This window comes from Aspergillus vadensis, assembly GCF_003184925.1.
Source record: "Aspergillus vadensis CBS 113365 unplaced genomic scaffold BO88scaffold_5, whole genome shotgun sequence".
Classification (NCBI taxonomy): Eukaryota; Fungi; Ascomycota; class Eurotiomycetes; order Eurotiales; family Aspergillaceae; genus Aspergillus; species Aspergillus vadensis.
The window spans coordinates 864,099-887,910 of record NW_020292043.1 but is presented as its reverse complement, the minus strand read 5'-3'; the positions used below and the strand labels follow the sequence as shown (position 1 = coordinate 887,910).

The following is a 23,812-nucleotide window of genomic DNA, read 5'->3' as shown; positions in this document are numbered from 1 at the left end:
TAGCACTTGCGTGCTACACATTTGCGATTACATTTTCGGGAAACATCAGAGAAATTTTTTGCAGGAGGGTTGATCGTGGACCAAAGAATCTACATTTAGAACGCCATGAGCATTTCGTACCAGTCAGACGCTCTGACTATTTCTAAGTTTGACAAAACTGAATTCCACCCAAATTAGTGCGAGTGCCGTTGATATTATTCCCACTCACACCCAAGGTGCTTTGCATCAACAAGCAGGTGCTGGCCTACGCCGAGTTGGGAAAGTAGCCTACGGTGAAGTCTGCATGACTTCCTCGTGGCCGCCTGCGGCAGTCGTTGCGAAGTACCGAACATCAACGTCTTCGTCCTCCTGCAGCTTCTCCAAGCTGGGGAGGATTCTTTGCTGGATGAGGTCTTGACCCCGCGGGGATGGCGTGGCAGTTTTACCTGCCTTCTCCAGGTCTGTGAGGGTCCCCTCTGTAGGGAGGCGACGCAGGGTATCGATCAGCACGGCATAAGACTTGGCCACATTGAAACGGATGTTAGGGATCTCATCCGAGACAAGTCGATCCAAGATGGGGAGAATCGAGTTCTCGATGATGTCCAGCGAAACGACGGGTGCGAGAGTCTAATAAACGTTAGCAAGGCAACGTCTGTAGGAACGTTTATAATCAACATACGGAGATGGCAAAGCATGTTGTCATTCTGTACAGGTAGTTGGTGTGTTGACCCATCCCCATCACCTTGGGGATGATAGAGCCCTTAGCCCAGTCGACACCAAACACTTCCGTCAGCTTCCTCAGATTTTGAGTAGCAGCCTCGCGAATAGAGAAAACTGTATCACCGAGCCAGCCCATGCAAAGCTCGCTGAGCTGTTCGTCGAAGAACTTGACTCCCAATTGGCTAGCAAGCAGGGGAATGTATTCGATAATTGCGAGACGCACTCTCCATTGCTTGTCTTCGGCCAGCTGGACAATAGCCGGGAGAAGTGACTGTGAAAGAAGATCGATGCCGATAACTGTAACAATCAGTCCACATCTTCTTTAGAATGGACGCAAGTTGTTCGTCTCACCTTTGTTAACCAATTCCAGCTTGGAGATGATATGAAGGCGGACATCGGGGAACTCATCCTTGAGCATCTGCAAAAACATCGGAAGGAGGTGCGCAATGGTCCTGAACATGACTTGTAAGTAACCTGGTTGATCGGCGTGTGCGAATTGGTGGTACTAACTCCTCCTTTCCAAGTATCGGTGCAAGACCGCTGATCTGAGTACCAAGCGCGGCGCGCACGTGCTGAGATGGATCAGAGACAAGGTCTTCCACGCTAGTCATGATTTCGTTGAGCAATGTGTCTCGGTCAATCAGATTGCAGAAGCCTAATGGCCAGTTAGCTTTTGTAAGGCCCTAAAGTATGCGAGAATTATACCTGGGATCTGTCCAGCAATAGCAGTACGGACTTCGGCTTCGGTGTCCTTCAGAAGCTTGACGAAAGAGGGGACCATATCACGAGTTACGACCTCTTCGTGCACGGCTTTAGCGATCTACCAAGAGGTCAGCCAAACACAACGCAAGGCGGAAGGAGCATCGGCAGGACAGAAGATACCTTCTCATATCTATCAGCAACCATGTACCTGACTCTCCAACTCTTATCCTCGAACAGGTTGCGCAAAGAGGTCAAAAGGACACCATGGCTGGGCTGCTGCTCCTTGGGGATCTCTTCCGCGATCGAGATGAGAACATCCACTGTGAGCAAGCGTACACTGTCCTGCTCGTCTGTTGCAAGGTGCTGAAACAGGGGTATCATCTCTTCGATAACGATTTGGGTATTCAATTCTTTGATAAACTTCGCCAAGTTGTTGCCCGACTGTCTCCTCACCATCGGTGTGTCATCATGTACGAGACCTCCGTAGTATTGCCGAAGGGTCTGCTGTGAAGAGGGAGAAGCCTTCCTATACGGGACACAGTACAGGCCGGTCGCGGAAACCTTCGAGGTGAACCAGTCGGCTTTCGACAGGCGTAGAACCATCGGGATGAAATTCTCTTCGATCTGCTTCTCGGACAGCTGCTCGCCGATCTTATTGAGGGATTCAACAGCCTGAAACAATGTCAGCACAAAGGGAGAGTACCACAAGAGAACGGTTGCGGCTCTCTAACCTTTTCTCTGACCAGAGGCTCTTCAATAGCAGCCAAGTTCTCAAGCGGAGAGAGGAGTACATGCCCGTACTCCGGACCCCCGACATACTCTATGAAATTACCCAGCTCTTCACTCAGTGCAGTCAAAACCTCATCTTCATCCTCGACGGAATCTATGGCGCAAGAGTTAGGGGAAACATTTTGACCAGAAAGCTATCCTTCTTGCGTTGACGGTACTAACCATCAAGGAAAGGGATAAGTTCTTCCCGGGTCCGCTCGGGCCCTAAGGCCAAAGCGATAGTAGACAGACGGTGGATGGCATTGAGGCGGAGGAGTACATCGTCATGCTGTGACATTCTCAGGATCAGGACTGCCGATGTTCGTGCGTCAGGGATAGGATGACCACGAGGGCAACTATACCTTCAACTCATCAATAAGGACGGCGATAGGGTAAAGCTCGTCATTCTCTCCTTGGCCCTCCATTGCGAAAATGATGTATGAGTGTGAGGTTGAAAGTTAGGGAAATACGCAGAGAGGCAAGGATGTGACCGGTCCAAGTCCTCGTTCAGGCTACGATCCGACCCGCTCGCACGCGAACACGACGAATATTTCCTAGGAAGAAAGGCGATCCGGCAAAAGGGGGCGGGGATATCGTGAAGAGGAAGGAGGATGCTAAGAACCTATACAGAGGTGAAAAAGTACCAAGTCAGCGGGGGGGAAGTGTGGTGGGAGGAAGAGGGAGATAGTAGAGGGTGAGTTGAGAACCCCGGAGCGAGGTTTCGTGGGGTTTGGGCCGCCGCAGGACACTTGAGCAACAACAGCAGCAGCAAGAACATCATTATCATCATACCTCGACAATTGGACCGGGACCAAACAGGGATTATGGTCCAATCTAAGAAAATCGTGAAAGATAGAAGACCCCCGTATATGATGCGACAGGGGTTTAGAATGGAAGACTTGTGAGCGGTGATATCAAGCTAATCCGTGGAGGGGGGGAATTGCGAAGGTGACGAGATGGGCTTGCTGGAGAGGTTGCTTTGGACTTGTTGGAGGCCGGGCTGTGGCTGGTGAAGGGGAGAGCGCAAGCAGGCGGTGTACTCTCCCGTACGGAAGTCCGAGTCCGGTGAGGTTGGAACCACCAAGCAAGAAAAAAAGGAGGGGTGATGGTCTTGTGGCGGTGCGCTTTCAGTGGCTTTGCCCGCCGCCCTCACAGAGGGTCAAGCCCCAACGGGGAACAAAAGACTTTATGACTCCGACTAGACTAACTGTAGAGTTACCCAAACGGTGGCATACTGTCCGATTGAAGCCCAGCGCTCTTGTTGCCCGTCCTCTTTCCCCCCCCGCTGATTACTTGCGGTTGACCTCGTGGTGGGACCTACACAGACTATCCTTCTCCTCAGGCAGTCTGTTGCTTTTCTTCTTCCTCTCAACTTTTCTTGTCGCCCTGTCTTGAACCTCCCCCGCTCATCACCATGCCTACCATCTCCGTTGACAAGGAGGCGCTTTTCAAGGCGCTCGGTCGGGAGTATGCGCAATTTATCCCCTTGGATACTCTTTTCTCATACTGACCAACTTCATAGTTATACCACCGAGGAGTTCGACGAGCTGTGCTTCGAATTCGGTACGTCGGACATTCTGAACCGGGATTGGCGGGGCAATGCGCTAACTGCTACTTTACCACAGGAATTGAACTCGATGAAGACGTAAATTCTCCTCCGACCGTCCTCGCCTCTTGAGACTCATAATATTAACTCAAATCCAGACCACCAACTCGGACAGACCGATCGTGAACGGCAAGCAGGAACCCCCGCAGCTCAAGATCGAGATCCCCGCCAACCGGTACGCACCCGCGATAACTCTAATGATTCAAAATTCACATACTGAGAGGTATCTAGATATGACCTGCTGTGCTTCGAGGGTATCGCCCTCATGCTCAACATCTTCCTGGGTCGTCAGCCTCTCCCCAACTACAAGCTGGTCGAGCCTGCCAATGGTGAACTTCAGACCATTATCGTCAAGGAGGACGTATGTTACGACCGAAAATCTGGCTCAACATGAATGAAAATTAATATGTGAGCGTAGACTATGAAGATCCGTCCCCTCGTCTCCGGTGCCATTCTCCGCAATATCAAGTTCGACCAAGCGCGTTACGAATCCTTCATCGCCCTGCAAGACAAGCTCCACCAGAACCTCGCCAGGCAAAGAACCCTTGTTTCCATCGGTACCCACGATCTGGACACCATCCAGGGCCCTTTCACATATGAGGCCCTTCCCCCGAAGGACATCAAGTTTGTCCCTCTCAACCAGACGAAAGAAATGAACGGCGAGGAGTTGATGGCTTTCTACGAGGTATGGCCCACAGGTGTCTGACGAGTCGAATGAACTAGGTGCTTACTATGTAACAGAAAGACAAGCACCTGGGCAAGTACCTCCACATCATCCGCGACTCCCCCGTTTACCCCGTGATCTACGACTCCAAGAGAACCGTCTGCTCTCTTCCTCCTATCATCAACGGCGATCACTCCAAGATCACCCTGGACACCAAGAACGTCTTCATTGAGATCACGGCACTTGACAAGACGAAGGTTGAGATTGTCAACCGGATCATTGTGTCCATGTTCTCTCAATACACCTCCGAGCCTTTCACGTAGGCCTCCTTCCCCTCGGTTTTAGTATCACCTGCTCACTGGACACATAGGATTGAGCCTGTTAGGGTGATCTCCGATCACAACAACGAGACTAGAGTTGTCCCCGACATTGCGCCCCGTACGACTCAGGCCGAGGTCTCTTACCTCAACCAGTGCTGCGGCCTGGAGCTCTCCCCCGAAGAGATCTGCACTCTCCTGAAGAAGATGGCTTACGATGCGAAGCCCTCTACCGCCTCCAAGGATCTGATTGATGTGTTTATCCCTCCGACGAGAGCCGACGTTCTCCACCAAGCCGACATCATGGAGGATGTCGCCATCGCTTATGGCTTCAACAACCTTCCCCGGTCTTTCCCCAGCAAGTCCGGTACCATTGCCCAACCCCTCCCCATCAACAAGCTTACCGATATTGTGCGCATGGAGGCTGCCATGGCCGGCTGGTCTGAAGTGCTGCCCCTGATCTTGTGCTCGCACGACGAGAACTTCGCTTGGCTCAACCGCAAGGACGACGGAAACACCGCCGTCAAGCTGGCCAACCCCAAGACCACTGAGTTCCAGGTTGTCCGCACAAGCCTGCTGCCCGGTCTGCTCAAGACCATCCGTGAGAACAAGCATCACGCCGTGCCCATGAAGGTCTTCGAAGTCAGCGATGTCGCTTTCAAGGACCTGTCTCTGGAGCGTAAGAGTCGTAACGAGAGGCACTTCGCTGCTGCCTGGTACGGCAAGACGAGTGGTTTCGAGGTTGTCCACGGTCTCCTGGACCGTGTCATGGCCATGCTCAAGAGCGCTTTCATCACTGGTGAGGAGGGCCTTGAGAACTCCGCCATGGCTGACTCTCAGTACTGGATTGAGGAGCTTGACGGTAAGTCAGAAGCAATTAGACATCCCGAGATATACAGGTCACTAACTGGACGCTTTAGAACCCACCTACTTCCCCGGACACGCCGCCTCCGTCCACGTGCGCATAGCTGGCAAGGAGCACGTCATCGGTGCCTTCGGTATCCTGCACCCGACGGTGTTGGAGAACTACGAGTTGAAGTACCCCGTCAGCACTCTGGAGATCAACGTCGAAGCTTTCCTGTAAGCGAAGGCGTGAGATCAAAGCAAAGTCATGCGTAGACGATAGATGTTACATAGAAAAATAGCTGATGCCATGATTGATTTTTTTTTATCGTTACTTCTTGATTTCATCCTCACCAGGGACGAGAACTGTCAGAAGCCAAAAGTAGTGTATCACAGTTTAACTAACGTGTTCAATAATACTTATGATATATAAGTAGTACAGCACCTTCACTAGTATTGGGTGTTGAAAGCTTCGCCATCACTCCGTCGGCTCAGCTGCAGTTAATCATGGTATTAAGAATACTATATCTTCCTCTGATTTGGTAATAGTACTCTTAGTTCAAGCCATTGAACCTCATACTAACTCTTCCTGCTGTAGGAGTACAGTAGTAACTTAGTAGGTTTATGGGACAACTTGAAACAGACAAGATGTAGTCCAATATTACCGATAATATATATACATAAACAATATATCGGAAACCAAGGACGTATTATGTATACCAGTAACAAGTCTACACAATCCTACGAATGAACAGACACAAATCCAATACCAGCAGACCAAACAATCTCTTTTTCCCCACGTGCCTAGGTACAAGTATTACTTTAAGATTCCGGGTCCTACCCAGACCTAGCCTATGACGTAAGCCAATGAGAATAGGAAGAACAACCAACTCTTCAACCTTTCCATCGTCTCATTCCCATTTCCGCCTAGATATTCCACTAGACAGAAAAAAATACAACCACAGAAGGGCGTCTCGCAACTATCACCCCTCCATCATTACTGACGAAAAGAGGGAGAGATAGCCGGGAGCGGAATAAACAGCTTAGAGGTCATCAAAGTAGTTGTTTATTTGGATGCGTCATAGGTAAGAGATATAGAGAAAGAGGTTCGAGTTGGGTTAGGTTAGGTTAATGGGCGGGACAGGAGACTAGGTAATGAAGATGATATTCGAGAACAGGGAAGAAGAGAAGCAGGGCCTAATGGAGAAGAAAAAAAAAACCAAATGAAATTTCTTTTGTTTGGGATATGATTTTTTTTCTTTACTCCTGGGCGTAAGCCTCGGCACCGGCACCCTCCTGGGCCTCGGTGGCCTGCTGCTCGGCCAGACGCTGCTGCTCAGCGGCCTGCTGAGCGGCAAGAGCCTTGGCGCCGTAGTCCTGGCTCATGGGCTGCAGGACGGGCTGCTCCTCCTTGGGCTCGATGATGGTGACGGCATCGGGGAGAGTCTTCTGGGGACCGGCCTTGCCCTCGGGGTCGGAACCGCGCATGATCTTGACCTTGATACCGAGGACACCCTGGCGGAGGAGAACGTGGCGGGTGGCGCTGTCGATGAATTCCTTGGCGGGCTGACCGGAGTGGATCATGAAACCGTCCTATTTGGAAGAATAATTGTTAGTTTTTCTGATACTGTTATATCATGCATATGGAGTGGTTCTTCGAATGGTGGGTGAATCTTCGGTTCGGTCCTTGCGCAGTCGCTTCGTTTTCGCAGATCGTAGTTGGTAATGTTGTTGTTGAATATGCGCAAATTCCACCACTGCTTCGGGACCGATCCGACCATTCGAGGAATAAGAATCAATCGCTGTTGATAGACGTACAGTGAACTTCATGGACTTGGCACGGGCAGCACGGAGCTTTCCGGAGACGACAACCTCGCAACCCTTGGCACCGCTCTCCATGATGAAACGGAGGACACCGTAGCAGGCACGGCGGACGGCCAGACCGTTGAGGAGCTTGTAGCGGAGGGACTCGCACTGAGCGACGGCGGAGAGACCGCGGTTCTGGACCTTGGCGGCATAGAGGGAAACGGAGTTCTCGGGGAACTTGAAGCGCTTCTGGATGAGGGAGGTGAGCTCGCGGATGCGGCGGCCCTGCTCACCGAGAACCTCCTGGGTGTGGGTGGCACGGATGACTGTAAGGAAAAAGAGCATCCGTTAGCAACTGGCACATATATTCCATCTTCCTTTGCATATAAAAATATCGTCTCCAATCCCCATAATTTTCCCGTTGTTGGTTGAAATATTCCCGGCCGTATTCCGATAACTGTTTTCCTTTTCCTCCTCCCGGATGAACCATTCATTCGTCCCACGTCGGTTCTTCACATCTCCCAATCCCGGCCTTTTCCAACATAACATATAGGGTCTGGAATCAAATGCAAAATGAAATATCGGGCGGACGTACTGATGTCGGTGACGGTGGGAGTGACACGGACTTCGACGCCGGAGTATCCCTCCTCAGCCAGCTCGCGCTGGAAGAACTCGTTCAGCTCGGCATAGAAGACACCGTCGGCGACGAACTTGCGGCGCTTCGAAATAGCTCCCTGGACAGCAGCCATGATTGCGTTTCTGTTTTATTGAATTGGCGAAGAAACGGCCGAGGGCGTAGGTTGGGGGTGTGTCGTGCGAGGGCGAAATGGGCGGCGGCGGTCAAGTCAGTTTTGAGAGAGCCGGCGTTAGTGGGCAGTTTTTGCCTTTAGGGCTTCTGCTGGCCCTTCTGGGCTAGGGCTCAACCTCGCTTGCTGCTCGGCGGGCACCTTCCCGCTTTGGGCCGCCAAGCCCCTTAGTCTACAATCCCGCTTTCTGCCTTAGATTTCAGGGGTTCAGGCATTAACTCTGATTGTTTTCTAGTTCTAGTTACAGTAGCTATGGAAGTAAATCCAAGATCACAAACTGGAACTAACACTCAAAGCCCATATCCCGATTCCAGCATCTGTATGCATTCTGCTGGTTCCCGCTCTTTTAAATTCATTGAATCATAATCTTCTCTCTGTCTTTCTGTCTGACTGTAAACTGTACTCTACTTCCCCGGAGATGCAACGTCCCAAGCACGCACTAGATCCACAAGCATACGTCGCAGAGATGATACGAAATTTCTTGCTCGAACCGGGCATACCCAGATTGCTCACCATGATCCACTACCTTGTAACCACATCATCACAGCTTTCGTTGCGTGGGCTACTGCATCTCGACTTCCATCCGATTCAAGCTCTTAGGATCCTGCCCGTCCTCTTTGCTCTTAGGGAAGGCGAGATTCGAGATTCCCGCAGTTACTGCCGCCATGCCAGTGGAGGCCGCACTCAAAGTATCTTTCCCAGACGATCCAGCGCCGAGAGAGTGATTAGCGGTTTCAATTCCGGTCAACACTGGTGACGGCTGAGTACTAATCGCATCACGCCCAATGGGTGGCCTAGAACCAGAGGACCGCACGCCGTTCATCTCCGCATCGGTGCGACCAAATGACTCACTCCACCATCTGACCTCATTGATACGGGGAAAGATCAGTCGCTCCTGTCCACGCTTGTGGTCGTCGATCTGAGCTTCGTACTGCGGATTGGTAAACTGCTCCCTCCGCGCTAGAAAGTAGTCCCACACGCTCCGAGTTCGTTCCTTCGCGTTCCAATCTGCGCGTTCTTTCTCACTATTGAAGAGAAAGGTTCCAAATTGGCATGAATAAAGGTGGTATAAGAGGCGGCGCAGGAACCGTTCGTTGAACTCGAATCGGGTAGGATACTGGTATAGCAACTGATACGTTGCATCAAGGAACTGATGGAAGACTGGACTCGTTTCCTTCACCTTGGTAACCTCCTTTTCGGCGGCGGCAGTTCGGGGTATAGCATTGTTAGGCTTCTTCAGATTTTCTGCGTCGTAGCTTTGCATCTCCCCATCTGATTCACCAATCGCGTCGCGGCTGTTGTTATCTCTGTTAAAGAATCCTTTGGCGCTTAAGAACGCATTTTCAAGAGCTCTTCCTGCACCACCGCCTTCGCCAAATCCACGGTTAGAATCTCCCCCAATTCGCTCGTTCTCAATTTGGAACCACTTCTCACTGTTCAGATGTCCTGATCGGTGTCGGAACATGTGACCGAAGGATAGCCAATCTTTCTCCACCAGTACCATAAAGCCTTCCATCGTCCTATAGTAAGGATCGAGGCAGATCTGGCTAAGTGCACTCAACTGACTCGTACGATCCCATCCATCGGAACAGTGAATCAAGACGTGCGAATGCTGGAGACCAACCTGCCGAGCGATCAACCGAGCACCGTCTAGAATTCCGGAAATGTGCTTTAGCCATCCACTCCGTGCGAGCTGGTCTTTATTTGGGCCCAATGGGGTCACATCCGAATCCTTGAGCGCATCAATCACCTTGCTCAATGAGTCTCTCATCACATGGATATTGTCAATTCCAAGGTAAGCCTTGGTGGCAAATTTGTAGTTGTCCATGTTCTCCGACCCAAGTCCAACAGCTTGCATGGCGAAGGCATTGACCGTGGGACGAGCATCAACAATGAGATTGTGCTGCTGGGCACCATAAACTTGGGCTTTTCCCTCCGGATTCTCGTGGACAGGGCTCAACAACTCGTCTTCCAAGTCATCAGGGACGGTCAGATCAGCCAGCATATGACTGCGTGAGGCGTTCCCTGGGGTCGAATTGGAGGAATCCGAATCGAAGCCAGGCGGGGTGAAGCTTGCAAGAGGTCTCTCTGAGCGCGAGGTTGAAAAGATAGCCGCTAGCAACGCTTCGTCTTGAATGCTGCGGTTTTGTCGCACACCGACAAGAGGCTGTGAGCTCCGTGTGATTGAGCAGTTGTTCACTGGATGAAGATATGTAAGAACCGGCACTCTCGCTCGGGACCGATACTTTCCAGCGTGATTAAGGGTATTGTCAGAAATGGCCGAGGGGACCGGTAAGAGAGCCGGATAGGTGGCAGAAAACTGGAAAGTAAGAGTCAACACAATAATTCACACAGTTATTTGCGTGGAAATTTACCCCGTAGTCTGCATTCAGTTGAGAAATCCGCCATCCAGAGCCAGCCTGATCGACGCCTTGTCTAGCCCATTCTTTGCTAGGATTGTACAGTTCCCAACCATTGAATTTCTGTTCAGGAGGGGGAGGGCGGTATGAGAAAGCGTACAGCTTATCAATGCGGCCCACTTTACAGGTCCAGCATTTGATGGTTTCATAAACGTCACGCGCCTTGCTCTCCGTGGTGAAATAGAAGCAAACAAAGGTGAAATCGCGGCACCGGAGACGAATGGAGGACGGCTGGCGGGATGCGGCGGGGGTGGGGCGGCAGGTGCACAAGGAGATTATGGGGTATGTAATCCAAAGCTCTTTGGGACGACCAGAAGGGCCTGGAGCCTGAGACGCGTCGGTGGAGGAGGAAGGAACAGGAGGAGGAGGAGTGTGGGAGAAGATAATATGGTGAGGGGTGAGGTGGAGAGTGCCGACCACTTGCTCGCCTCGGCGCGCCAAGGTCACATCTTCAACCTGAAGCATCACAGAAGTCGTTAGTCGGGATGTCTCATCATAGTGCGCTCTACTGCTGGATTGAGGCACTCCAACAGCACTGACCTTAGCAACCCGTGTTCTCTCCATGCCTGGCCGGTTACTCGGTCTGCATCAAATTCATGACTGAACACACACCGATTGGGCACCACCGACTTGCAGCACGGTCGGCGACTACTGGAGCTGCAGACCCGTGAAACGAGAAAAATTAAACGAAAGAAGAGAGCGCAAGAAATCAAAACGGTTCACAATATGTAATAGGAGAGGAACGAGGCTTAGAAGTGAAAGATGACAGGCGACATTTTCAGCAGTAACAGCAGCACGGACACTCGGCCAAATGCGGAGCCCCTCGCTAGTCCGAATGGAAGTGAACCATCCATCACTTCTCCAAAAAAAGCCTTAAAGCCAGACTCCAGTCTTCCAACTACGTCAGTCCCGCCCGGAGATCCTATGGTTTGGTCACTCAGGTTTCTCTTTATTCTGTAACTCCCATCACCATGTTTTCTGCCTCTGACTTCTGTTCTCTCCTGCACCCTAAAATTCCCGATTTCACTAGGAATTCTTACGTGGCACTGCATTCACTCTACCCCCCGAAATCTCTGAGTCTGATGAATGTTTCCCCTCATTAGGGCAGCTATTGCTTGTGAGGGGTTGCCATTTTGGGAAACTCATCTGATCTTCAGGGTCAAGTGCTGCCTCCCATAACACTTCATCATTCTCTACTACTCATATCATGCTTCTGGTGGAACAATTGCTCTTCATCTGATCTGATCCAGTGTTACTTTTTACCCGTGCTCTTCAATACAATTTCATACCATATTCAATCTGCCATTTTCATAGACATCCTTATCACCTGACCAACAATACTAAATCTAACATTTCGAACCACCTAAGAGAATATGCCACAACTATACTGTCCTATACCGCCCAGGGATAAGGACATATACCGCTTTCGGCAGCAATTTGGAGCGAGTCTGGGATCTTTCTTCGTACTCGGTCCGCGTAATACCGCTGACGAGTCAAATGAACTACAGTTACTCAAAACGTAGGTACTAGAAAACACCTGACATCCCCCCCCCAATATACATAGTTCCTCCCCTATGAGTACTAAACCGCGGCATGCCATGTCCAGATCCATAGCATCCACCGGACTCGAGCAAACCAAACAGAAATGGGAATCCCACTGGCACTCTGCACTGACCGACGAAGACCTTTCCTGGCTCAAGGACGTAGCGCAATGCCGAACCCTCCGCTTACCATTGAGCTTCTACTCCCTCGGACCCGTATTCAGTCGGGGAACATCCTTCGAAGGGGATCCATCAGAAGTGTACCACCAATGCTGGAGTACCGTGAAGCATCTCATCGAAAAATGCTGGTTCCACGGGATCGGTATTCTCATTGATTTTCAAGCCAGCGCCAGCGGTATAAACCTCTGTGCCAGTGCCAAAGATCGAACAATAGCTCGGGACTGCGTCGCTTTCCTTGCCCAAGAGATAACCTTTCATTCTATGTCCGGGGTAGTCGGACTCTCCGTTTCCTCCGGATGTGAACCTGCCCCAGACATGTGCGAATGCTACGACGAAATCATCCAAATATCCAATGCCATTGATGCATCCTTGCCTGTATACATCAGCGACAATCAGGCACAATGCAACAAACGGGTCTTCGAGGGCTGCGAAACCGACATTCCTCAGTTCAAGAGCGACATCTCAAATGGTACAGTTCAAATACCTAGTCAAATGATGCTACCCGAAACAGAGGTCCGAGAGAAAACCAACCAAGCCAACGCCGAACGCTCACGGTTCCAGGACAAGGCTTTGTCGCAAGTCTCGGAGTCTTGGGGCTCGAATAAACGTCAAAGTTTTGTTCATGGCTGGAACTTGGGATACGATGATGCATTACGATTCTTTAGCGCTGGTGTTCAAGGGATCTTGGCACCGCGGAAAGGTGCGGACAAGATCTATGATACAGAGTTGTGGGTTCAGCAACGTAAAAGAGATATAGACCAAGAGCAGCTCGAGGAGAATTCGGCGGCATGGGAGGATGGTCTTCGGAGAGGGATTAACGACCTTTACGACTTTATCGGAATTTGATTTCAAAAGAGTAATCATGGGTCGATAATACTAGCGTGTAGTCTTTGTACGTCTTTGATAAAGCGCAATGGGTGTTAGAGATGTTACTAATATGCATCGGCTTCTCAAGACCGCGGCGGAAATATATTTCGTGGTCAAAAACACCTGAATTTTCATCAGACACGAGGACTATTAGTAGCTGCTATATAATACACAAAATGAAGTAGAGAGGGGCATAGTCTTCCCAATTACAAGTTATATCATACTGTACATATATCATCAAAATGAAAATCTATTTATACAATCGAACACTGCTTCCCGCCAGCCTAACTCAGATAGTATCATTCCAAACAGCTCCCAAGCGTCTCGCTCTATCCAACTCGAAGGCCAGTGCGCAAGCAGTGTTATAGAAAGTGTGGAACTCATCCTTAGACGCAGCAGCATCCCGCGATACATTCTCAGCAGAAACATCAGCGTTGGAATCAGCCGACGCAGAACCGTCAGTCATATCCATGTTCAGGAACAAGTCCGTGGTACGGTACGGGTTGAGCGGCCCGCTCTCGTAAAAAGCATAATTGAGCTGCTGGCCACGGAAATCGTACTTGTGAATACGAGTTCCCCGGATATCGCTGACCGGGAGGAAGATGTACTCTGCGGAGCTGTCGGCGGCGTCCTGAGGAAGGATATCGCGGGGGAGAGTGACTTGTGTGAATGGGGGAAGAGGGAGTTCTCCGTCTGTTGTAGAGGTGCGGGAGAAGAGGCTCCGGAGGGATTCCTCGATGTTTGAGAGGGAGAAGGAGTTGCTGTCCTGGGACTGGGGGAGGAGCTCCCGGGTGAGTTGGCGGGTGAAGCGGAGGTCAAGTCCGTTCTCGGGGAGGAGGTAGTCGACATTGCTCTCGGATAGGATAAGTTTTGCGCTGCGCATGGAGAAGTCGGGGGTTGCATCTTCGGGTGTGCTGCTTGTTTTGGCAGTAACTTCTAGCTCGAGTTGGGGGAAGACGTTGGCGTTAAGAGCTGATGGGACGAGTCGGAAGCGGTAGGCTTGTTGGTGCTCGTCTACTGGTTTGGGGGTGAGCGTGCGGAGAAATTGCGCTGCGCGAGGGATGTCGGTGGTGAAGGTCCTTGGGAGTGACATTCTGCCGAGCTGAGAAGCGTTGACCGAGCTCTCTTCGAAGAATGGCTTGCGTAGAAAGAGGCATTTGCCGACTGCTGCCGTGATGGATTCATGGAAGTCGGCACCAGTCTCAGAATGTGCCTGATGAGTGACGGATGATTTCTGTCGAAGTAGCTTGAAAAGCTCGTCGGATACCCGAGTTTGATGGTTATCGAACATTACCGTGTCTGAGGGCTTCACCTCGTCAGACTGCGTTGCTGGTGTGGCCCATCGGAACCACGCCTTTTGCCTCTCGAACCATGACGTGTTGTTCTCAGGATCAATGTCATGGACACTGGCTGGCTCAGTTGAGGGTAGGTATGTGCTGAACGGTACAGCAGGAGCAGTTCCACTGTAATAGGCAAGGTGCAGGGCCCTACGGGCATTATCCGCATCCTGTTTGTCTTCCGCAAGATAGTAGATTTGGCTTGGCGTATGTGGTGTATTTTGTTCGAATGCTACTCTATAGGTTTTGGTCACCCACGAGAGGAACTCTGGAGTAAAGATGCGGTTGTTGACTTTCGTCTTCGTTTCGTCAGGTGGCAATTCAATGCTTTCTTGTCGAACCCTGGCCATGGCATCGTGTACAATCTCACTGATTGACTCGCAGATACGTTGCATTCCTGTGATTCTCACAAGACCAAGCGAATGTGTGACATCAATTTTTGCGTCGTGCATGTTGGCTAATTCTTCGAAAGAGAAATGCTGCGAACTCAGGAGCAGAGACAGTATATGCGTCGGCAGCTGTATATCTAGTTGACCAACTTCATCAATGACTCCGAGATGCCAGCAGTCACGGAGTATCCTTTCGGCCAGTAGAAATTTCCCCTTGAGACCTTGCGACGCCGCAACTCTATCGGCGACACCTTTTCGGGAAAGATAACTGCTTTCGAGAAACTCGGAGACTCCGGGTGTCCAGCGTGTGGGCGTCGCCTCTGGTGTTCCTTCCCTGCCCAGCTCATTCTCCTTCCATTCTATTATATAGTCCAATAGCTGCCGGTAGGTAAATGACGCCTGAAATTCGTTTCGGAGCGCCGTCCAATCGGCAACGGGCAACTTGTGATGAGGTTCATAATCGAGACGGAAACTTTCGACACGAGTTTTGAGCAGCTCGCTATCAACAAATTGATCGTCATTGTCGATTTCCCTCAAAAAGAGAGGAAGGGCATTTTCGTCGGTGACCTCCTTCGGCTCATCCTTGGCTATGCGTAGTCGACGGCGTTGCCGGTCCTTGACCACTACTACCTCACCAGGATTTCCAAGCGAGCTCACAGAAATGGGTACTTTTTTACCCAGTCTCCGTTTGAGTCGGTGGTGCTGGAGACGGTTGTGGCCAGGGGTACGGCGCGAAGATACGTGTTGCGGCGGCGTCTCGTCGTGATTCGCATCAGTTTCGGTGGATTCGAACCGGATAGATACATTGTGCCGGCGCAAGGAGGGAGGGAGTAAGCTTGCTCTGCATTCTGGGAGCAGCCGGCAGCCTAAAAGACTTGCTGCACTGTTGGAAGATCGAGACAGCATATGGACCACAAAACCAAATGCACCAGACCGGAATTAAAGAAAAGCCCGGGATGGAAAGTTGAAGCTCAGATTGATGCAATCTGAACTATACGCTAGACCATAAGTGGACTAGCTCATACGTGGGACCCACCCCGAGCAGTTCCTCGATTATCGATATGGTTATCGGAGACTACGCTTACATGGGGCATTTATCTACCCCAACATTCTGGTGCCATAAGTGAGAAAGCCGACATATTGAAGAACAGAGAGATGAGTAATAGTTATAGGGGTATTATCCAAGAGACTGCTTAACGCCACAAAGCACCATACTGAATCACTCCTTGTTCATGACCTCCCAACTTCGCAAATCCTCGCGCACATCGAACTCGGACAGTTCAAATTCCGAACCACGATTCTTCCAAGCCTTGCCTTTGGGATTGTCATACAGTTGCTGTTCTATACTTCCGCTTTTCCGTGTATGATCAGCGGCTGGGGCAAAGTCTGTTCCTTTCACATCGTTGCGATAATGATTGCTTGAAGAACTCCTTGGTCGCCTCTCAAAATTGGAAGGAGACAATCGATTGTCTGATGAAGCTTGCCTTACGCTTGTGCGCCCGTGTGGTGACAGTCGATCTGCCTGATTTTCGACTGTTTTCTCTGCACGGGCATCATGCCCATCTGCCCAGCTAATGCCACCGGAGAACAGTTCTTCGATCAGCTTGTCGGCCGGTAAATCGTCCGCCCGCGAATTCCACGACGCGGCCAGTGTGCGGCGGTACATGTCTTGCATATCTGTCACTTCGCGGCTCTGGGTGTTGATCGAGGGAAGCCGGCCCAGATCGTCGTGTTCACCCTGTTCCGAGGATACAACCCCAGCGATTCCGCCAAAGACCATGGCTGATTTGAGGGGCGGCCTGAATGTCATCAGCAACATGCTCCTCGAGAGTAATACAGCGATCCCAGTATAGTATATGACATACGTAATGTAGTTCCGATCCCCTTCGACCTGGCGTGTAGCTATACCAACTTTAAGTGTGCTGTTGATTTTGCTATCCTGCATCAAGTATCTCCGGACAATGCCCTCGTCATCGTCACTCTTATCCACATATTCGGAAAGATTGAGTCTGATCCTCCCTAGCAGATTTTTCTCACTGTTCCCCCCTGACGCAAACTCTTGAATGACTTCGAAGTACAACTCGCATTCGTGTAGGGTCTGGTTGCGGTCAATGGTGAGCCTGACCTGCAGGACCTTCTCATAATTCCAATATGCCCGATGATCTATGATGATCGCCTTATCTGTGTGGCCATGGTGTTCAGGCGCACTAGATGACGGTAAGCGCCATTTGACGAAAGCGGTACCGCTCACGAGGGGGACATTATTGAGGTCAATAATCTACAACCACCATAGCAGTTAGTTGGTAGGTCATTTGCAATGTGATCAATGGTCCTTACTCTGAGTATTAACTCAAACCGAGGCTGCACCTAGAATTGGCATCTTCAATACTTCCATGGATCGAGCATGATCGACTTACTCTCCGGTTCTTGGGGACTGGAGTTGCATCATTAGCGCAATTGCCAGAAGACATGTCATCCTATCTGGTGACCCGATTTGTTTAATGAAATATAGGATGGGTTACATACCGAAGGCCTGCATGATTGGCAAGCCCGAAGCGAAGTAAACAGACCTGTATCACCTGTCTTTCATCTATTCAGGTGACCGGGTAGCTTCACGACATCCTGAGAGGCGCTGCCGGTCGAGGCCCTCCCCGAACCCCCACATCCGGAGCAAAGGCGGCGAGCTTCCCCCTGACGGCAGGAACTGACCGCCTGAGCATATCTAATCAGGATCACGTACGCGCTAACGGTCGAGGACTTGAAAAGATGGACGCTCTTGGGGATATTTAGAGGCATTGTAGACAGCCTCCAAGTAGTAACTGTAAGAACATGCCAGTTATTGCTGCGAACCGTAAAAAAATCTCACTGGAATACAGATGGAGCTGCGGGGCACCGCTTCGGATCAGGTGACCATTAATGGCGGTGAACCGGCAGATGGCAGTAATGGGGACTTACAAAATCCCAGGAACATTCAAGAACTCTCATCACCTCAGTTTCCAATAACCTGCAAAATCTCACTACTTTCTGGCTCAAACTACCCTATTGAACTCGGCGATCGTATATGGTTCTTCAGTAAACGCCCACTTTAAAAAAACCTACGTTAATATGGATCAACAACTCCCTCTCTCTCCGCCTTCTGAGCCGACGCCTTCTCCCACAGCCAAGGCGGTCCCGCAGGACTCCCCTGTCCGCACCACTGCGATACACGAACTGCTACCTGAGATTCGTATTCCGGGCGAACCATTACCGCCGCACAAATACCATCCAGTCACTTGCACTCCCATCGACGAAGAAGAGATACGCTCCCAGATTGAACAACTGCGCCAGGAATATCCTACACCAGAGGCGGCCCTGAAGGCGCAAGAGCAAGCTGCAAAGGAAGTGAGGCAAAAGCTGGAAGATGCCGAGAAGAAGCGCGAAGAAGTGCAGAAAGCCATGGACAAGAAGATCAAGGAACGCAACACAGAGATGAAGGTCTTGTCCAAGTACCAGGAAGTCAAGACTTCGAACATTGCGTCTTAAATTCTGTGTTCAGTCAGAGAAGCTTTACACAAACCATGCAGACATATTCATACATGGCCATCAACAAAAAGGCACCGCCAGTCTTCTCAGAGGGGACAATTACAATGAGAGATGATGAATCATTGTGCGACCTTGAAGCCCGGACGACTAGCAGATGGCGCCGAGCAGGTTGAACCACCCCCCTATGAGCCGCTCTACGGGAACTGGCACCCAGTGATGGGACGAAAAAGCCATACCGTGTGCTCGGCTCATCTAGGATTGTTTTCTAAATAATCCCGGCGTGACAGATTTGAATACGGTTCAGCTTCGATGGAGATATCTTCTACGGCTCGGAAGACATACTGGCGAATTGGGCTGGTTCCTCTCTACAAGGCTCAGAGGCATTTAGGAAGTGTTCATCATGAACACCGCGATGAGTTGATATTGCGATTACGGCAAAGCCAGCTTCACGACTGGCACGGCGTTGGGAGGTCTTATGACTATGGATGTGCTAATATTAAGACGTCGTCTGTACTTGACGTTGAATCGGCAGCACAAGCGTCGTGAACATTGATTGCATCAACATCAAATACATAATTACTCATAGGATTAAAGTAGACTCGTTGTCCATCAGATCGTATATCCTTCAAATATCACGCCTCATTACATTCACAGCGATCCCAAGACCTTAACCAAAGCGGGAAGCAACTATGAAAAGTTAGTATGTGGCTCACTGTGCGGTTGTTATTTAGAAGAAACTTACCTCGGAAGCATCCTCAACGAGTACTTGCGTTTCGTTTACAAACTTCGAAGTCAACAAGTCGTTGGCATTTCCAAGGAGACCGCCGATTTCGCCAAGCATTTCGGGTGTAAGGATTGGCGCAACTTCACTCAGGATCGGCGAAACTTCGTCGATGAGGTTGCTCGTCTCATTGACGAAATTAGGCGTCAACAGATTCGTTGCGTTACCCAGCAAGTAGTTCACCTTCGTGAGGAGAGCAGGGGTGATTGCAGGTGCCACACTATCGATCAGATTCTGGGTCTCTTCAACGAACTTGGTGGTCAAGAGTTTGTTGGCATTGCCGAGAAGTTCACCGACCTCGCCGAGCAACTCAGGTGTGATGACTGGCGAGAGATCGTCGATCAATCCTTGCGTCTCATTGACAAACTTCGCTGTCAATAGGGAGTTTGCATTGTCGAGCAATCCTGAGACCTCTGATAGCAATTGAGGTGTGATGACCGGTGAAAGATCACCAATCAAGCTACGGGTCTCCTTGACGAAATCGGTCGTCAGTAGGTCGTTCGCATTGCCAACCAATGACTGGGTCTCATCAACGAATCCGGTAGTCAGCAGAGAGTTGGCGTTGCCCAAGAGACTGCCAACTTCCTTTAGAAGAGCAGGTGTCAAGACCGGAGCCACGGCGCCAATCAAGCCCTGAGTCTCGTTGACGAATGTCGGTGTGAGCAGGTCATTGGCATTGCCCAACAAGCCAGCAACCTCTGCGAGTACAGCTGGTGTAAGTACAGGGGCAACGGCGCCGATCAAGCTCTTGGTTTCCTTCACGAAGTCGGTGGTCAACAGGTTATTAGCGTTGCCCAGGACAGAGTTGATCTCCTTGAACAATTCGGGGGTCAGGTTAGGAGCAACAGTTTCGATCAAAGATTGAGTCTCATTGACAAAGCCTGGTGTTAAGAGACCATTGGCATTGCTGAGGACCGAGTTGATCTCCTTGAACAGCTCTGGTGTCAAATTAGGCGCGACTGTATCAATCAAAGATGTTGTCTCCTTGACGAAGTTTGCAGTCAACAAGCTGTTGGCATTGGTCAATAGCGTGTTGACCTCCTTCAGCAGTTCTGGAGTCAGGATCGGGCCGACCGCGCTGATGAGCGACTTCGTTTCTTTAACGAAGTCTGCAGTCAGGAGATCATTGGCGTTGTTAAGCAGCGTGCCAACCTCGCCAAGTAGGTCTGGTGTCAGTACAGGAGAAACAGCTTCGATAAGCTCACGTGTCTCCTTCACGAAGTCGGCTGTCAACAAGTTGTTTGCATTGCCAATCAGGCCGTTAACCTCCTTGACAAACTCAGCAGTCAAAAGGTTGTTGCCATTATCAAGCAAGGTAGAGACCTTCTTGAACAATTGTGGCGTGACGAGCGGGCCAACCGAGTTGATCAGTTGCTGGGTCTCGTTCACAAAGTTCGGTGTCAATAGGCTGTTTGCATTGTTGAGGAGACCGGTCAATTCAGTGATCAACTGCTTGGTGAGCAGGTTGTACGCAGTGTCGATCAATGACTTCGTCTGGTCGGTAGTCTTGTCATCGAATAGATATGCAAAGTGGTTGAAGAACGACTCAACATTCTTCAAGAATGTTGGCGACAAGAGACCCAGGAGGCCATCGAGGCCATCACCAATGTCCGTCAAAAGATTTCCGGAAGAGCCGCCTGCGGATGATGAAGAACTCGTCGTTGCGGAAGACGCGGTGTCCTGCGTGGAGGTGGCAGACTGACCAAGACCTGCTGCTGAGGGGGATGCGGCAGCCGTGCTGCTTGCTCCAGCGTTTTGGCTGGAGCCACCACCAAGGATTCCACCCACCAGTCCACCAAGAAGATCTCCTCCTTGTGACTGGGTGGCGGTTGTTTGGCTTGTCGATTCTGGAGCTGCGGCTGTTTGCTGTACGGCACTGGGGGTGGTTTGCTGACCAGCTACATCAGCAGATGGCTGCTGGTTACCGGTGTCTGTGTTTGTGTTTGCGCTTGACTGCTGAGTGGCAGCATTTGCGTTTTGCTGGTCGGCACTAGCATCGTTGTCTGGCTGCTGCTTGGTACTGGCCGTCTGCTCGGATGCACCAGTTGCTGCCGCCGACGCTGCCGCCGCCGCAGTTGCCTCTGCTGCTGCAGTTGTTTGTGCTGCAACATGTTCCTCTGGCGCCGGGCTCCCCTGTGTAGAGATGGCCACGGATGAGGAGACCTGGGCCGGAGTTGCCAGCGAAGTGCTGGAAAGCAAAAGGGCGGAAAGAAGGGCCGACGAGACGCGCATATTGAGGGTGCTCTCCACCAGGGAATGCCAGCAATTGACGACGGACGGGTCAGGGTCCAGACAATGCAGATGGCAGGGCTCCTTTTATGCCTGCAGATACACGGCAGCCACCCGCGCTCTCCACATCGATCCAAATATCGAGACAAGGCCGAGGGCTGTCCTTAACCCCACATGTGAAATGACTAGGACGTGCTGGGGCGTCTCATAATAGCCATACTACCGAGACGATGCGGATTGGCCTCGTCCTAACCTAACGGGGATAATTCCTTTTCGGTCCCTGGTCAAGGACAACGTGACGATCGTCCGTATTGGACCACCAGATGAGTACCCGAATTGGCTACCCACCGCGAGGGAATGCTCCTCTGATCCAACCGAGTAGATGGTTTGATCTGGGGCAGCCTATGCTTGTCGGAGTGAACCGTGCACCTTAAGCTGCGTTAGGGGCACTTAGCCTTGCGGGGGGGGCGAATGAATGGGAAGGGAAATTACGAGGTGCACTTAGGATCATGGTTTGGCTCCCGATATGGGCTTATTTTTCCGCTCTAACTTTCTGGGTACCTCGGTGATCGACACCAAAGCCCATCATTTTGAGTCAAGCGAGCATCTGACAAAATTTGCCCTTGCGGCTATGATGCCATGTCGCAATTGACTCCGCGGTGGGCGTTGACACCCAAACAGTGATTGGATGTGCCTTGGGAAACAGGAGTCCTAGTTCCTGGCTAAGGGGTGTGACCTGGGAGGTCCACTCTTTCGACTGTTACCCAGTGGCAGTGTTCGCCGTTCACGTTGGTTATCAGGTTGGAAGCTGTGGGTGACTATCACCTAAGCCATCTACGGCAAATGTTCTCCGACTTGACTTTGCGGGGACGGGTGGAAACAATAGTAGTTTACCGGTAGAACCTGGGTCTCCTGTGATGGACGCTAACTACAATGTACTCACACGAGTAGTCGTTGGAATGCCCTCAGTGCAATGGCCAACATTAAGTGCCCAACCCACCCGCAGCAGCGAGGTTGCACTCGGAGTCCGCGAAACAGCGCAAGGAGCAGTTTCCGTGCTGCGAGGTTCGGCAAGAGAGATGCTCGGTAACATGTGAAGTAGCAATGGCCCTGGCTACTGGAGTTGGCGAGCGGGCAGTTGGCGATTTAGGTTTCCCCCTCGGACTCGGTCTAAATTAGCTTAATGATCGACGGCGACCATCAAGCGGGGTTGGCGCCGTGGTTCCTCGACAACCACACGAAGGATTTCTTGGTCAAGCTGGGGAAGGAATGGGTCAGGGCACACCCATAACCGTTGATTCTGCGTAGGCTATCATCTATTGAGGATGGTCTCCTCACTCATTCCCACCTCGCCAGACAACACAAGATCCCCCTCGGTCGCGAGTCATTCTTTTCAACGTCATGACAGTGCATCAATTGATGGGAAAACTGAATGGTACATTACTGGACCTGCATAATAAAATTTTCCACGATGCAGTGTGCGGGCTATTTTCTGCAGATGGTGGCCTCCACACCCGCATTAACTTTGCGTAACTCCGAGGTATTCCCTCTCACCACCCGAACATCTCACCTCATCCTTCATATACAGAGCAATGTCTCATCTTAGGATTTCAAAATTTCAGCTCATCTTTCATGGCTCCAAAAGATTGTGATCCGCAGCGACGACCGCATCAGCCATCACCGACCTTGGGAGGTCAAGTAGATGAGACAACCCAGGGGGTACCCTATCTCTGGTAGATCGCATATTGCAGACTAAAACATTGTGCTACATGACACAGTGCAGACCTTACTTCCAGACTACCACGCCTTCAGAGGCAAAAGCAGGAATTAGAACTGGCAAGGGGAAAGTCATTTGACGGCTCGGGCCCTACTTTCTCGATCAGCAAGGGAGGCCGATCTTGCCGCATCCAAAACGTGCTGACTTACTTCCATGTCTGTCGTAGATAACCAGATAAGTTTTCTACTTCAATGATAATTATAGACACTTTCTAGATCCTATGGAATCATTCAGGTACGAGAAGTTAATTCATTGCTATTCTAGTTGTTCTGTTTATTATTTGCAGGATGGTGTGCGTGTGTGGTGGTGATCTGGGTTGGGTTGGGCCCAAAAATCAGACCGGATCTACTTCCGCTCTATTTTGTAACGGTAGCCTGCTTCAGTGGATGGCCCAAATATGGATTCAAGTCGGTTGTATGATCTGCTACTTAGTTTGTATCCTTAATTCTTATTCCTCTGTTTCGCGGGAAACCCTTTTCTTTCCTTCCTGCTGCACTGTTGGTTATCTGATAGGGGTTGGTATAACTTTGAGGTTGTTTCAAGCTGACAACGCGAAAT

The 23,812-nt window shown here is 50.8% G+C and overlaps 8 protein-coding genes across 8 annotated transcripts; 3 read left to right on the top strand and 5 right to left on the bottom strand.

Annotated features, from left to right (window-relative positions):
• Nucleotides 1-206: 206 nt before the first annotated feature.
• On the bottom strand, nt 207-2,739 carry BO88DRAFT_237929 (protein phosphatase 2A structural subunit TPD3). Its single transcript, XM_025702108.1, has 9 exons — nt 2,532-2,739; nt 2,353-2,458; nt 2,133-2,284; nt 1,582-2,073; nt 1,405-1,519; nt 1,210-1,354; nt 1,051-1,151; nt 659-996; nt 207-606 (listed from the first exon to the last, which is right to left on the bottom strand). Exons 1-9 carry the CDS (start codon nt 2,592-2,594, stop codon nt 268-270), a joined length of 1,851 nt encoding a protein of 616 aa, XP_025565446.1. The 5' UTR covers nt 2,595-2,739; the 3' UTR covers nt 207-267.
• Nucleotides 2,740-3,372: 633 nt separating this feature from the next.
• Nucleotides 3,373-5,929, top strand: BO88DRAFT_403006 (phenylalanine--tRNA ligase subunit beta). Its single transcript, XM_025706250.1, has 9 exons — nt 3,373-3,636; nt 3,692-3,732; nt 3,795-3,814; nt 3,874-3,950; nt 4,007-4,136; nt 4,194-4,460; nt 4,517-4,758; nt 4,810-5,618; nt 5,677-5,929. Exons 1-9 carry the CDS (start codon nt 3,584-3,586, stop codon nt 5,838-5,840), a joined length of 1,803 nt encoding a protein of 600 aa, XP_025565445.1. The 5' UTR covers nt 3,373-3,583; the 3' UTR covers nt 5,841-5,929.
• A 930-nt stretch (nt 5,930-6,859) lies between these two features.
• BO88DRAFT_451332 (40S ribosomal protein uS3) lies at nt 6,860-8,154 on the bottom strand (the record flags this gene model as incomplete). Its single annotated transcript, XM_025710625.1, has 3 exons — nt 6,860-7,192; nt 7,418-7,731; nt 8,001-8,154. The coding sequence occupies 3 exons, from the start codon at nt 8,152-8,154 to the stop codon at nt 6,860-6,862; spliced, it is 801 nt and encodes a 266-aa protein (XP_025565444.1).
• A 352-nt stretch (nt 8,155-8,506) lies between these two features.
• Nucleotides 8,507-11,309, bottom strand: BO88DRAFT_403003 (phosphatidylinositol-3-phosphatase YMR1). The gene is made up of 3 exons (XM_025706249.1): nt 11,172-11,309; nt 10,587-11,087; nt 8,507-10,531 (listed from the first exon to the last, which is right to left on the bottom strand). The coding sequence occupies exons 1-3, from the start codon at nt 11,193-11,195 to the stop codon at nt 8,774-8,776; spliced, it is 2,283 nt and encodes a 760-aa protein (XP_025565443.1). The 5' UTR covers nt 11,196-11,309; the 3' UTR covers nt 8,507-8,773.
• A 213-nt stretch (nt 11,310-11,522) lies between these two features.
• On the top strand, nt 11,523-13,332 carry BO88DRAFT_433602 (uncharacterized protein). The gene is made up of 2 exons (XM_025709434.1): nt 11,523-12,150; nt 12,238-13,332. Exons 1-2 carry the CDS (start codon nt 12,005-12,007, stop codon nt 13,196-13,198), a joined length of 1,107 nt encoding a protein of 368 aa, XP_025565442.1. The 5' UTR covers nt 11,523-12,004; the 3' UTR covers nt 13,199-13,332.
• BO88DRAFT_384031 (uncharacterized protein) lies at nt 13,332-17,515 on the bottom strand. The gene is made up of 5 exons (XM_025704682.1): nt 17,363-17,515; nt 17,283-17,306; nt 16,811-17,223; nt 16,169-16,744; nt 13,332-15,819 (listed from the first exon to the last, which is right to left on the bottom strand). Exons 1-5 carry the CDS (start codon nt 17,414-17,416, stop codon nt 13,509-13,511), a joined length of 3,378 nt encoding a protein of 1,125 aa, XP_025565441.1. The 5' UTR covers nt 17,417-17,515; the 3' UTR covers nt 13,332-13,508.
• Nucleotides 17,516-17,923: 408 nt separating this feature from the next.
• On the top strand, nt 17,924-18,622 carry BO88DRAFT_237812 (uncharacterized protein). The gene has a single exon (XM_025702107.1). It carries the CDS (start codon nt 18,051-18,053, stop codon nt 18,465-18,467), a length of 417 nt encoding a protein of 138 aa, XP_025565440.1. The 5' UTR covers nt 17,924-18,050; the 3' UTR covers nt 18,468-18,622.
• A 335-nt stretch (nt 18,623-18,957) lies between these two features.
• BO88DRAFT_442213 (uncharacterized protein) lies at nt 18,958-21,522 on the bottom strand. The gene is made up of 2 exons (XM_025709935.1): nt 19,210-21,522; nt 18,958-19,154 (listed from the first exon to the last, which is right to left on the bottom strand). The coding sequence occupies exons 1-2, from the start codon at nt 21,478-21,480 to the stop codon at nt 19,116-19,118; spliced, it is 2,310 nt and encodes a 769-aa protein (XP_025565439.1). The 5' UTR covers nt 21,481-21,522; the 3' UTR covers nt 18,958-19,115.
• Nucleotides 21,523-23,812: the final 2,290 nt, after the last annotated feature.